The sequence below is a fragment of the Dermacentor variabilis genome, chromosome 10, assembly GCF_050947875.1.
Source record: "Dermacentor variabilis isolate Ectoservices chromosome 10, ASM5094787v1, whole genome shotgun sequence".
NCBI lineage: Eukaryota > Metazoa > Arthropoda > Arachnida > Ixodida > Ixodidae > Dermacentor > Dermacentor variabilis.
In genome coordinates this window covers 104538239-104551607 of record NC_134577.1, presented here as the reverse complement: position 1 = coordinate 104551607, position 13369 = coordinate 104538239, and the positions used below count along the sequence as shown (strand labels likewise).

General features: G+C 46.1%; 1 protein-coding gene across 1 annotated transcript in view; it reads left to right on the top strand.

Moving 5' to 3' along the window:
* LOC142560863 (beta-1,3-galactosyltransferase 5-like) overlaps positions 1-12912 on the top strand; it is a 50154-nt gene extending 37242 nt beyond the window's left edge. Inside the window, exon 2 of the mRNA XM_075673270.1 lies at positions 10940-12912. Within this exon, the coding sequence (XP_075529385.1) occupies positions 10972-12117 (1146 nt within the window). The 5' untranslated portion in view covers positions 10940-10971 and the 3' untranslated portion in view covers positions 12118-12912. The remainder of the gene's footprint in view (positions 1-10939) is intronic.
* The last annotated feature ends 457 nt before the right edge of the window (positions 12913-13369 follow it).

Genomic DNA, 13369 nt, shown 5'->3' with positions numbered 1-13369 from the left:
CGTGCAAAGCAGTTTCCGGGGAGCCTACCAAGTTTTCAAAATGACTACGAGAGCGCCAAGACGCAGGCCGCTGTTTCATGACCTACACATGTCATGATATTTATGTAATGACCTATCATTTATGTTCGTCATACACTCTTGTCCTACTGTGCCAATTGTGATACATACCAAGGTAACGAAACTACCCTGAGAGCACCAAGACGTAGGCGGCTGTTGGATAACCTACAATGACACACATGTCATGATATTCAAGCCATGACTTATCGTTTATGTTCGTCATACACTCTTGTCCTACTATGGCAATTGTGGTACATACCATGTTAACGAAACGACCATGAGAGCACCAAGACCTAGGCGGCTGTTTGATGACCTACAATGAGACAAATATCATGATATTCATGTCTTGACCTATCGTTTGTGTTCGTCATACACTATTGTACTACTTCGCCAATTGTGGTACATACCGAGTTAACGAAACGACCATGAGAACGCCAAGACGTAGGCAGCTGTTTCGTGACCTACATGACACACATGTCATGATATTCATGGCATGACCTGTCGTTTATGTTCATCATATACTCTGGTCATATTTTGCCAACTGTGATACATACGAAGTTAACGGAACGACCATGAGATCACCAAGACCTAGGCGGCTGTTTGATGACCTACAATGACACACCTTTCATGATATTCATGTCATAACCTATCGTTTATGTGCGTCATACACTCTTGTCATACAGTGCCAATTGTGGTACATACCAAGTTAACGAAACGACCATGAGAGCTCCAAGAGGTAGGTGGCTAGATAGCCAGATAGTTACGTCAAAATGGCAAATGTTCGCCAAGAGATGTTTGGCCTTTAAAACGTTTAGAAGAAGAAAGGCAACGCAAAGCTTTACTCTCAACGTTCAGCGTATTTCTCGTTCTTGTGTACAAGTTCTGGGCGGTCGAGTACACTGCTACATAGAACGCGCACACGCTAAGTTGTAAACAAAAAAAAAAAACAAAAAAAAACAAAAGAAGAGCAAGAATACAGCCGCACTAGGTTCAAGTCGTCGGGCTGGGAACTGTGTTGCCTGGGCGTTTTTCTGGCTTCCGCTGGTCACATGCAGCCTCTAAAATCGGGCATCAAGGCACGGACCTCTTTATTTTCTTGCGCCGCTCCAATTCAGCGTTTCCGACAGAAGTGCGGCCGATTGCACGACTGGCTCACCGTAGCATGAACCAAGTTGCTCAGCCTTCCATCGTCCCAATCCCCATTGGTCATTACGCCACTTAGTATCTCAAACAAGACGCGACCTACATTGCAGCAAACAGTCGCTGAATGGTGTCGAGCCCTCTTTTAACGGTCGGGTGACTCCACGTGTCAGTGGAACCTGACTTGTTTTGTATGCTGTCCCATGCCTCGATGCGGCGAAGGATGATAACATGGTATGTGCGTAACCAGCGTAGCCAACCACAACTATTCCGACCAGTCAGGTCACGAAAGCAGCAGTACGATTAAGTGGGGATAAACGAACGGTGTCACCTTGGACACTTACATACTCAAAAAATTTACTCGTGGATTTCATTCATTCATTCATTCATTCATTCATTCATTCATTCATTCATTCATTCATTCATTGCGAAAGGATAGAAGAGGTCAATAACTGATACACATACATTAGCAAGTAGCCAGAATGTAAAATACGCACAAAGTGGTGGAAAGCGAAATAACTGGTAAAACATAATTACACAAACCACACACAGACGACTCGTGCTGGTCGAGCATCCGAAACCTCAGAAATATACCGTCGAAAGACAACATATGTGGTACCCTTTTCTAGTGCGCGCACAAATAAGCAGGGTGTTTCAGCGAACACTTTAAAATTGTTAAAAGTTGCCTGTGGCAGGGGATAGCACAATTCCAGTTCATGAGCTGGTCTACTCGAAGCAGCGGACATCAGTTGCACAAAAAATTGCAATGCAAAATCGACTCATTAAAGATACGTTAATTAAGTTTTAACTTACTTTATGGCCCATATAGCAGTTTACAAACTATAGCCGTAGAGTTCGCAAGGCGGATCCACATGGAACGAATTCTCAGGATGACATCACTTTCGAGATAGTAATGCCCGAACTTTGCGAGGAAATGCATTGGCGGTCCCGTTACTTTTGTGCTGTAATGCATAATAACACGTTGTCTTAAGCGAGTAGATACTTCTCCACTTATACATATATAAAGATATATATATATATATATATATATATATATATATATATAAGTGGAGAAGTATCTACTTGCTTAAGACAACGTGTTATTATGCACGTTGTCTTAAGCAAGTAGATACTTCTCCACTTATACATATATATATATATATATATATATATATATATATATATATATATATATATATATATATATATATATATATATATATATATATATATATATATATTAGCCGCCTTTCTAACGACGGCCTAAGCGCTCCCAAAATCTTTCGTCACGCAGGCCACTTCGTTATAAAGATCTTCCACCGCAGAGCTCGCCCGGGACAGAACCATTGCTTCGTGTACAGGTCATTTCGCTAAATATACATATATGCACGCAAATATACAGTACATACAACCAAACGACTTTTTGTATTGAAGTATTATTTATTCTTCAAGTGCTTGCAAATCACGAGTCCTACCATAAAGAAGAAAGGAAATGTGCGTTGTAAGCTGAGAAAAACGAATCAGTAAAGTTCACACAAGCTCGACCTTTTCATGCAAAGCATGAATAATTTTACCACCTGTAACTAGTATTACGTGTCCAGCATTCGGGTAGCCAAACCTACATAAAAGCTGTAGTTCAAAAGCAGCAGACGATTATGTCCTTGATTCCGAGTTAGTGGCCCCTAAACTCGTCCATAAGTACGGTCGGAACATGCTGATCGACGTTTCAGTGGCCGATGGTTTCACAGCGTAGCTCTTAAGCCCAGACCACACGTACGCTTGCAGACGCGCCTTGCTCCTGCTGTGCCTCGCGAGTATGGCGGTTTGCATCCACAAAGAGGCACGACAGCACGCGCCATAGAGGAAGGAAATAATAGGAGGGAGCATGCCGGTAACGCGATTGAATCCGTTGTGGCGGGCCAACACGTGATAAAAACGTCAAAGTGCGCGGTAGGTTTTAGCACTCCCGGTTTATTTTCTCTTTTTTCGGTACACATCGGAAGCCACTCGAAACTCTTCAACTAAAGAGAAACATGGCTACCACCGCGGCAGTTTCGCTTTATTCTGCGCTCAAGTTTCTGGATTGTGGCATTGAGTCGCGGTGTTGCACTATGCGTGTCCGTTCGGTGAGCCGCATCAGCGAGAATGCCTCTCAAGCGTGTCGGAAATTGAAGGCACATGTTGCAGGCCTGTCCGAAAGGTCCGCGGCGTTGCTACACTGCTGACTGCTGTTGCGGTAAGTGTGCGCTGCGGTTCGTGTTGCAGTAAATTGTATAGGAACGTCTGTTGTCATTTCATAAGCTAAGCACGCACATCCTTCGCATATAAAGGGATGCTAAAAACTGTTTTGCAAGCTTGTCAGTTCTCGTATGAGGGATAAAGCGAAATTTAGTTTCAGTGCACCTTTCTCTCTCGTTCGCTGATGCATGCTATGTTTTACCTGCCGTGGTTGCTCAGTGGCTACGCGTTGGGCTGCTAAGCACGAGATCGCGGGATCGAATCCCGACCATGGCGACCGCATTTTAGCCGGGAGCGAAAAGCGAAAGCACCCGTGTACATAGATTTAGCTGCACGTTAAAGAACTCCGGGTGGGCCAAATTATTCCGGAGTCCTCCACAGAGGTGTGTCTCATAACGAGCTCGTGATTCTGGCATGTAAAACCCCATATTTTAAAAAAATAATATTGCATGCGCCCGATGACCAACCGCTTGTTCGTGTTCGCAGTACTCGAAGCAGAGCCAGTGCTTGGGAACATAGCGGAGACCACATGAGCTGGCCGTATGTCGGTCTGAAACGCCAAAAGCTGGAACAAGCGCTGGTTGCAGTTGCTGCTGCTTTTCTTGGGAGCAGATAAATTGACAAGGCACCGCGTTTCGCGAATGAACAGCATAGCACGGTACGTAGTAAATGCAACTCACCGTTTCTTGCGGGAGTAAGCGTCATTTCATGCAATAACCTGCACCGCGTTTCGCCTGCAATGATGACTCCGCTCCCGCAATGCGATCAATCGCATGCAAGCAAACCCTCATGCGTAAGACGCCACTGACGACAATGCATATCAATAAAACTCGCATAACAGAGCAAAGTACACACGGGCGAAGCCTCGGTCAAAAAATGTGACGCATACATATCGCTTATTATCGCTCACAACGGTCTGTTTACTTCGGCCGAAGTATATAACCAGTAGCCCAAATGCGCTGACGTTTGATTGTGAACCTCTCACGACTCGCCCAAAGTGCGGAACACATGATGTGAAAGCGTGAGAAGAAAAGCGTAGTGCGGCGGCAAAGGCTACGAGATGGCGCCAGAGTAGCGCGCATCGTCTCCCCGCGGCGGCGGCGGCTGTGAATCGCGTCCACGCGTCACCCACGAGCTAGCTCTCGCGATCTCCAGATTAGCGACGAAGTGGTGCTGCGCATCGCTCCGTTTGCAACGTGTAGCACGAGAAAGATTGTTCGCACCAGCCAATGTATCGCGAAATGAAAACACGCATAGAGCTGTGCTCAGATTTACCATTAGGAAGTATCATAATCGTAGGTGAATTTTGTAATTTTATCGTTTGTCGGTCGGTTAGTTCCGGAAACCATCGTTTCCGTTTGCTGGCCAATGCCTTGAGTCGCCAGACGCAGGCAAAGCAAGAAAAACTTAGCCAGCGTAACCTGCGTCCGTTAACGGCAAACAGCGTTGTTTTGAATCATGTATTGGCGCTTATGCCACTGCAAACGCTGAGAGGTTCCTAGGTTGCAGAAAAATATTTTTAAGAAGTATGAGTTGCGCGCTACGTGTTCTGAGCGGCCTTTCACTAAACAATAGTTGCTCGCTTCAGTTTAGCGCCGTCTCCATACCCGTTATTTTTCTATACCCTTTTGCAGCACTAGCTGTTGGGTGTGTAACTCCATCTCCCGCAATTGCATGCCGTGTATCGAGGGTTAAGGCTCGTGTGAGCAAATAAAATTGGGAGCTTAAACGTCCCGAAACAGCACATTGGACTATGAGAGAGGCCCCAGCGGATGGGTCTCCGTATTAACTCTGACCACATACACTGTTTTTTAACGTACACCCCAAGTACGGTAGTATTTTCGGTGCTTCTTATGGGTGCATCTTTATAGTAGTGTATCTTTATTGTGGTGGTATCTTTGTAGTAGTACTGCACGAACTAATCCACGGACAAAAAGAACAAAGTGGACAATGACGGGCACTACTAGCTGGTAGCTTCCGCCCTTGCCTACTTGGTTCTTTTGCGGCAATGTATTAATTAGCGGCTGCTATACTAACATAATTATAATTCAAGACTAACTCGCAGAACAGTCAGTCCTTCTAAGCAAGGTACACGAACGTTCTGGGCATTCCGCTCCCCTTGGAATGAGGCAGCCAAGGTCCGGAGTCGAGCCTATGACCTATGGCTCAGTAGTACAATGTGATCGCCACTGACTCACAACAGCGGGTGTTGCACTAGAATGTTTATACCGGTACCACATCGTATGTGTTGTTAAAGTGTGCAAATTAGGCCTACAAGAACAGAAAGGTGGGTGGCCCGGTGTGACTTCGTGGCAGGCTAATGGAACGACCAGACTGACTCATCGGTCAATGAACGGAACATCGAGAGGGTGGATGGGCAGACGGAGGGAGAGGAAGCTTACCAAGCTCGATTTTCAGTAGCCACGAGATTTTCTTCATTTTGTCATTTCATTAATGTGCTGACCCAAGAAAGCCCAATTATTCTACATCAACGAAAATTAAAACAACTTGACGTTTGTTTCTGGGCTTGGAAAGCATATTTGTATAAAAAATTGAACTTATAATTGAACTAAATTACTTAGTATGGTAAATAATTTTTATAATTGTTACATCAACCAACCACAACTGCGAACTATTTCCACCTTATCGAAATAATGTTGTTGGCTGTACGCTAACTTCCTAGAGCTTAATTCAAAATTTTGACCTAAGAAATTCGGCGTTTAGAAAATGATACATTGCCGCACTTCTGTGAGGTTAATACTGTCAGGCCATGCCGCGAAAGGTAAAAATGACATTAGGCACCCAGCAGGGAATTTATTAAGAAAATTGCAATGATAATCACTCAGGTTAAAGTTCTTTCATAACATATTTCATTCTAGAACTAGTATTGAACGCGATGAGTACATACTTAGGCCTGATTATGTGTCTTTACGTCTAGATCATGTGAATAAGGTAAGAGAAATAAAACGCAAAACCGAAATGCTAAGAATGTCTTTTTTCCCGAGGACGATTTCGAACTGGAACAGGTTACCGCAGGACTCTGTAACAATTCTGTCTAATGATGCTTTTTTTCTTCCTTGTTATAACCTGTTCTTTTGATGAATGAAGTTGTGCTCTAAGGACCAATGCTGTCTGACGATGCATCTTTCTTTTTCTTCATTAAGATAACACATTCTGTTATTGACTTAAGTTGTGTTTCTCAGGATGTATATGTTGTGCCGTAAATTATTTTGAATTTATTATGAAATGACTTGTACTGTTTGTTGTATATACTATTTGACCCCTCCCCCCCCCCCCCCCCCACTGTAATGCCACACTGGCGCTGTGGGTTCTGTAATAAATAAATAAATAAATAAATAAATAAATAAATAAATAAAAATAAATATTATTATTTACTCATCTTCATGACGCGACAAAAGATAAGCCTTTGGTTCCCCCTAGGAGGATTCCAGTGCGTTGCATTATCTGGCGAGTAGGCCAAAGAAATTCCATGTGAAGCCAGAAAACACCTTTGCCAATAAAGGGCGACAACGCGTATAGTTCAAACCCATTGTGTGCGCGGTTGTTGAAGCACAGAGACAAACGACCTATCGTCAGCGATGACAATGATGACCATAGGCGTGCCGGCGCGAAACATCCCACGAGGCCATCCGCTTTCGCCGTTCCCCATACGCCATACGTAGAAAGGAGGCGTTGAACCTGTAGGCCACAAATGCTTAAGCCTATACTAAAGGGGTATAACGACCAGTATGGTACGACTTGATAAACACCCGACCAGGGAGGATGCGAAATGACTAAAGGGGACCCAGAACCAGAGGGTGCGCCCCTCGCGCATTAGTTACAGATGCACGGGCAGCCGTCCACGCTCTGAGACTTGTTATGGCATGAACACGTTCATTATGCTGCGCCAGGCATCGCGCAAAGACATTATGCGTAACCATCCTGAACGGGAACGTTCATATGACAGTCGGTGTGGGGCGGCGTGTACATGTTCGGCAGTGTAAATGTTTGCATCCCTACTCGTGCCTCTGACGCGTACATCAATAAATAACGCATACTACACCAGCAGAACATCGACCGCCATATGGTGCTATGCATGTTTTGGGCAGTTCTCGTTCATGCGCGTTCTGCTTAATTTTTTGTAGCTTCGTGCGATACAATGATATGTATGTATGTATGTATGTATGTATGTATGTATGTATGTATGTATGTATGTATGTATGTATGTATGTATGTATGTATGTATGTATGTATGTATGTAGGTGTGTGTATGTATGTATGTGTGTGTGTATGTATGTATGTATGTATGTATGTATGTATGTATGTATGTATGTATGTATGCATGCATGCATGCATGTATGTATGTATGTATGTATGTATGTATGTATGTATGTATGTATGTATGTATGTATGTATGTATGTATGTATGTATGTATGTATGTATACAATTACATACATACATACAATGGCAATTTTCCATAAATCTTTGTCCCTGTTGCAGGTTTATGCCGAACTGATTTGCCATATTCCTTTTGCGTATAGTTGAATTGAAAGGGCTCCAATGAGCTTCATTAACGTACGTACAAATGAGTTCAATGGACCTGCCATAGCTGCTTTTGAGCTTTATTATTTTTCGGCCGATTTCCGACGTTCGGGGAACTCATCTGTTTGTGCACGCCGAACGTTGGTGATGCAATGGTCTGTAACGTTTGGACGTTGCTGTGGACACCACTAGTTTTGTCGGGCTGTCGATAAAAGGAAAGTGGGTGACCCGTGATTCGCGACACAGTTGCGAAGGAAGAGAGGGCAAGAAGAAGAAGAAAGAAAAAAAAAAGCGTAGCTGGACGTGGAGTGGATTCGGCACTATATAAAATGAAATAAAACCCTGCCAGCGGCTTCACTTCGACGCGCGCGCGAGGGAGCATAAAAATGAAACAATCGCAGCGTCGTGAGAACACAAACACAGCGACGTCAGTACACGCAACGCCGGCTCCACACGGCGATAGCCCCGCATGGAATACAAAATGCCTAGCGACGGGTTATTGCACCTGAGCGATCGCACGGCCAATGCCGAATTGCCGTCGGTGTGGCACGCGGGGCCGTAAGCAAACAACGAAGGGCCGCCAGTACACGGGCGCAGACGCACTGTTCTATTGATCATATTATTGTAATGACGGATACTTGGGCTGGCTCGCATTAAATCACTGAGAAAGTGGAGCGCCGGCACGACGCAGAGAAGACTGTATGCGTATCTTTTTTTTGTCCGTGCTTCTTCGTCCCATCACTTTTGTTTCCCATCGATGAAACATTGTGAGGGTTGCGCGGGTGGCGCGGCGTCATTGGCGGCGCCATGCTGAATCAACGTCGCCCGCTGGCATGACCGCGGGTAACGGCGGCCTGAACGGAGCTCCACATGGGGGAAAAGGGCGTGAGGAGGAGGGTAGGACTAAGGAGCACCTCCGGCACTTATAAGACAGAGGCGCAAATGATGTTATTCGGCAGCTTCCAGACCGAGCGCCGCGAAAGAAGGTAACGTCTACGATCGTACGATTATACGATTACAAAAGCACGAGAGAGCGCGAAGGGCCCACGACGGATTTTGTTTTCCCCCAACGCTTGGATGCTACTTGCGTCCCATAACCTAAAGCTCTGTAAATGTCAGCTCGTTGCCACAATAGGGTAAAAATGCAACGAACTGTTCAACTGTGTTGCGAAGCTGATGGCTTTCACCGTACTGCGGAAAGGCGACACCACGTATTGGAAAAAGATGTGGCAGGTTTTATCGGGACACAAACAGAAACAGGCACGTCCGTAGCAACGGAGACTACACCGTGTCTCATCTAACGTTAGTCAAGCCATTCGGGGAAAATAAAGATGAATGAATGAAAAAAATGAATGGATGAATGAATGAATGAATTTTTATAAAAATGTACAAGTTTATGGAGGATATAAGGAAAAATGTTGCAAAAGAGCAACTTGACTAGTCCTTAAACCTTCTCGTGACAGCAGCAGCAGAAACCAACACATGGCAAAAAGGGAGAGTAAGAGAGAAAGAACAAAACAAAACAATAAACGTTCTCATACAAGTGTACATACAGCAGATAGCAATAGAAAAAATACATATCTCAATAAAAAGAAGCCTACTTATACAGAGATTAAAGGCTAATAGCCACCAAAGTAATTTATTAACTTGTTTTTACTGCAAAAAGAAACATCAATGCCATCGTTCATTAACTTATATATTAATTGCGGTAAAGTGTATGAAAGCTTCTGTTCCGTATAGTTGGTACGTGGGTATGGCACAAACCAATATTCCGGGAATCTTGTAGCATAATAGCTTGTATTTCGTGTCAAGTTGGCTATAGACCTGACGTGGTTAAGGTTTTTCTGGCACTCCTTACCGCATGTTAACGCTGAGTGAAAATTGAAGAGATGAGGAGCTTTAATATCCTTAGGTCGTTAAATAAAGAATTAGTTGGAAAGTCAAATGGAACATTACACACAACACGAATAGCTCTCTCGAAAAAAATCACCAAAGCCTACGGTGTTTGGTTGTCCGGGGTTCGAATACCAAACGCCGTAGGTCTTAAAGACGTATCTTCTATCGCGTTTTTCAAATATTTTTGTTTTCGTTGAACAGCTTCGCTAACGTTAGCTGGGATAACTTGTAGAGGCGAAGGCGAGGGATGTCGCAAATATTGGAAGCGTTGCTCGGAACGAATTCAGACCTGTGTCTGCTTGAACATGTTAGGAAACCGCATTAAAGTTCAGGTTATTGCCGCTAAGATTAGTCCTGCGGAAAAAGTTTCCCCTGAGCTTCCCAATTTCAAGGCTCGGCCTATAATCGAGACTGGCCAAGATGCAAGTGAATATGGTAGATGCAAATGCTAGAAGACATGGCTCTATACAGTCGGGTACCGACTAGACGTTCGGGCTGACCTGCTTCACGGCACAAAGGAGGAGTAGCTTTATTTTCCTCCTTGCAGCAGGAGGTCGGGAATACGAGCGGAATTAAAGAGATTATTAGTTTCCTGTTTCACCTAAAAGAAAATAACTAAATAGCGACGTTTTCACGTAGTCAGATGCACCGCCGCAGGAAACAAAATGCTTAGAGAGCAATATACTACTATTCTGGCAATAGATCATTCGAGAGTGCCAAGACAGGGAGAATTTTGGTGTTTCTTGGACTCGCTAGCGGTAAACTTGACAGTGTGTTTGTACAGTATTACGATGACGTGCTGTGACGATCAGCATTGGTCACAAGTATTTCTTTGACCCGGATGTACTGAGGTAAAACGAGAAGTCGACGTAAAGAAAATGTTCTCCAGGTGACAAGAACGAGTGTCTTAGTTTTGTTTTTGTGTTCAAGATAATACTCGGATGTCGTGAACGTAAAAATACCGACTGACAATGAAGGGCAGTCACAACACTGTCCTGAAAACTTGCCAAACGGTGTCTCTGAGGACATCAACGACAACACTTTCTGCTTGCATTCGTTTCGCAGGTCCATCCTGATGCTGCTGCTAGTGGCCTGTGATGACCACTCCCTGCAAGTTCTCACGGAGGCTGCTTCTGTGCGTCACAACCTGCATCGGCGTCTACGTCGTCTTTGTGTGGTACCTGCACGTCCCTCACGTTGGCCGTCGCGTGGACGTCGGTGTTGCAGAAGCCCTGACTTACGATTTTCTGGTCGCCGCTCCCACTGTGAATGGACGACCTCCGACCAGAAACAGTTCCGCATCGTCGGCCAAGCGCAGTTTGTCGACGCACTTTCCTCGAGCCGACGAAGGCTCACAGACCTACGCTTTCCCTTACATCCTGAACAAGCCACACTTGTGCTCCGATTCAGCGGCGGCCGCCGTTCTCATCGTGGTCATCACGAGCTCCATCAACTTCGCGCAGCGCAATGCCATCCGCAGTACCTGGGGCGAAGCGGCTCGCCGGCGCGGTTACAAGGTCATCTTTCTCGTGGGCACACCGAAACTGAAGCCTTTCCAGAGGAACATCGTGTACGAGGACTCCCAGTACGGAGACATCGTTCAGGCGGACTTCGTCGACTCTTACCGAAACCTGACGCTGAAGTCGATCACCATGGTCCGCTGGGCGAGCGCCTACTGCTCCAACGTGAGCCTCGTGCTCAAGATCGACGACGACATGCTGCTGAACGTGTGGGACCTCGCGGTGCGCGTTCGGACGCTGCGGGGGGTCAGGCGGACGCTGTGGGGTCTGCTCGCGCAGAAGTGGACGCCGCAGAGGAACCCCCGGAGCAAGTGGTACGTGTCCGCCAGGGCGTACCGGAATTCGTCGTACCCTGACTTCCTGGCCGGACCGGCGTACCTCCTGTCCGGGGACAGCGTCCCGCTCCTGGCGCGCGGTAGTTTGGGCGTGCCTTACCTGTACCTGGAGGACGTCTTTCTCACCGGCATTGTGGCCGAGAAGATGGGCGTCCGCCGCCTGCACGACGACGGGTTCCTCAACTACAGGAAGCTCTTCACGCCGTGCACCAGGCCCAGGGTGCTGACTAGCCACGGGTACACGCCGCTCTACTTGAAGCACACGTGGCGGGCGCTGTTTGCCGGCGCCGAGAGGCGGACGTGCGATGACGGTGCGCCCGTCACCAGTGACAGTGGAAACGGCACGGCGGCAAAGACGAGCTCCGAGGTGCAGACGGGGATTGTTTAATCATGCAACCATGACTAAAACCCACAAACTGGAGGGACACTCGTGAAAGAGAACGCGGTACGGAGATGCAGGCAGGATATTTGCAATGATCGCTGTGAAAGTAAACGTTGCAGCGTACGATAAAAATCTACTATGTTTATATATAGCTTTAGACTACCTTTAGATGCCAACATTGCAATACAGGCAGTAATCGCTGTGGATATACTTGCCGACAGACCCGATGGAGAAGAAAACTCGATGACAACGTCTGTGAAAACTGACAAAAATAGTTGTTTTCGGAAGTGTAGAACAGCAGTTCGACCTCACTGCAGCAATGTGGCCGGTAAAGATACACAGGCAGAGTTTTGTCCAATTCGTGGGGCGTAAGCTCATGAATGCGCTCTTTTTGCTTTTTCGACGATGTGTTCGAAGCGTTGAATGTCGCTTCTTAGGTTGCAAAAAAAAGAAACTTTGAATAGGCACTTGAACAAGTTTGTTTGTACCACTAGCCGTCGATGACAGTGCGACTTTGGACCCTTCCAGAGAAGCACTGAGGTGACGACGTAATAATATTTTCAGGCAGTTCGAGCCACAGCATTAACGAAAATTTTCCGGCTCTCTCGAGCTGTTGTGATGATGATGTGTTGAAGATAGGCACGGAGCGAATCAGTGATAAAAGAAATCGCTTCAGTCGGGGGAGGAAATGGCTGGTTGAAAGAGAGAAGTGTAGTAACGCTATTATCATTTTGGACACTATGCAGTGCTGTAGTTTTCTCACCACCAGTCATTCAGGCAATAAATGAAGCACTTTGCGATCACTCAAGAGGCAGCAAACTGCGGCATTTGGAATTAATAATGCGAAGGCTCGATCTTTGTTTCAACCATAGACGGAACTTTCTCTGTTAGAAGGTAAGTGAAAACGGTACATTTTAGAAGTCTGCTCTTAGGCGCCCGTTGTTGCTTTGACCGTCGGCGTTTCTTGGAGTCCCTCGCTGGCGTCGCTTGTTGGCGTCTCGGGTTAACCGAGCGAAAGAGCAAAGCGGGGGATGAAAGAGGGCGATGCCGAAAAGAGGGCGAGGAGAAAAGTATCCTCATCCTCCATTTCGCATGAGGTGGAAGGTGTAGGAGGAGGGTATAGCTAAAGCGTGAGAAGGAAAGTGTAGTGCCGCGCAAATCGGGCTCTGCGGCGATGACCGCTACGAGATGGCGCCAGAGTAGCGCGCCGTCATCTGTTCGCTAGTGACGCCATCAATAAGGCATGCGGTGAGCACGT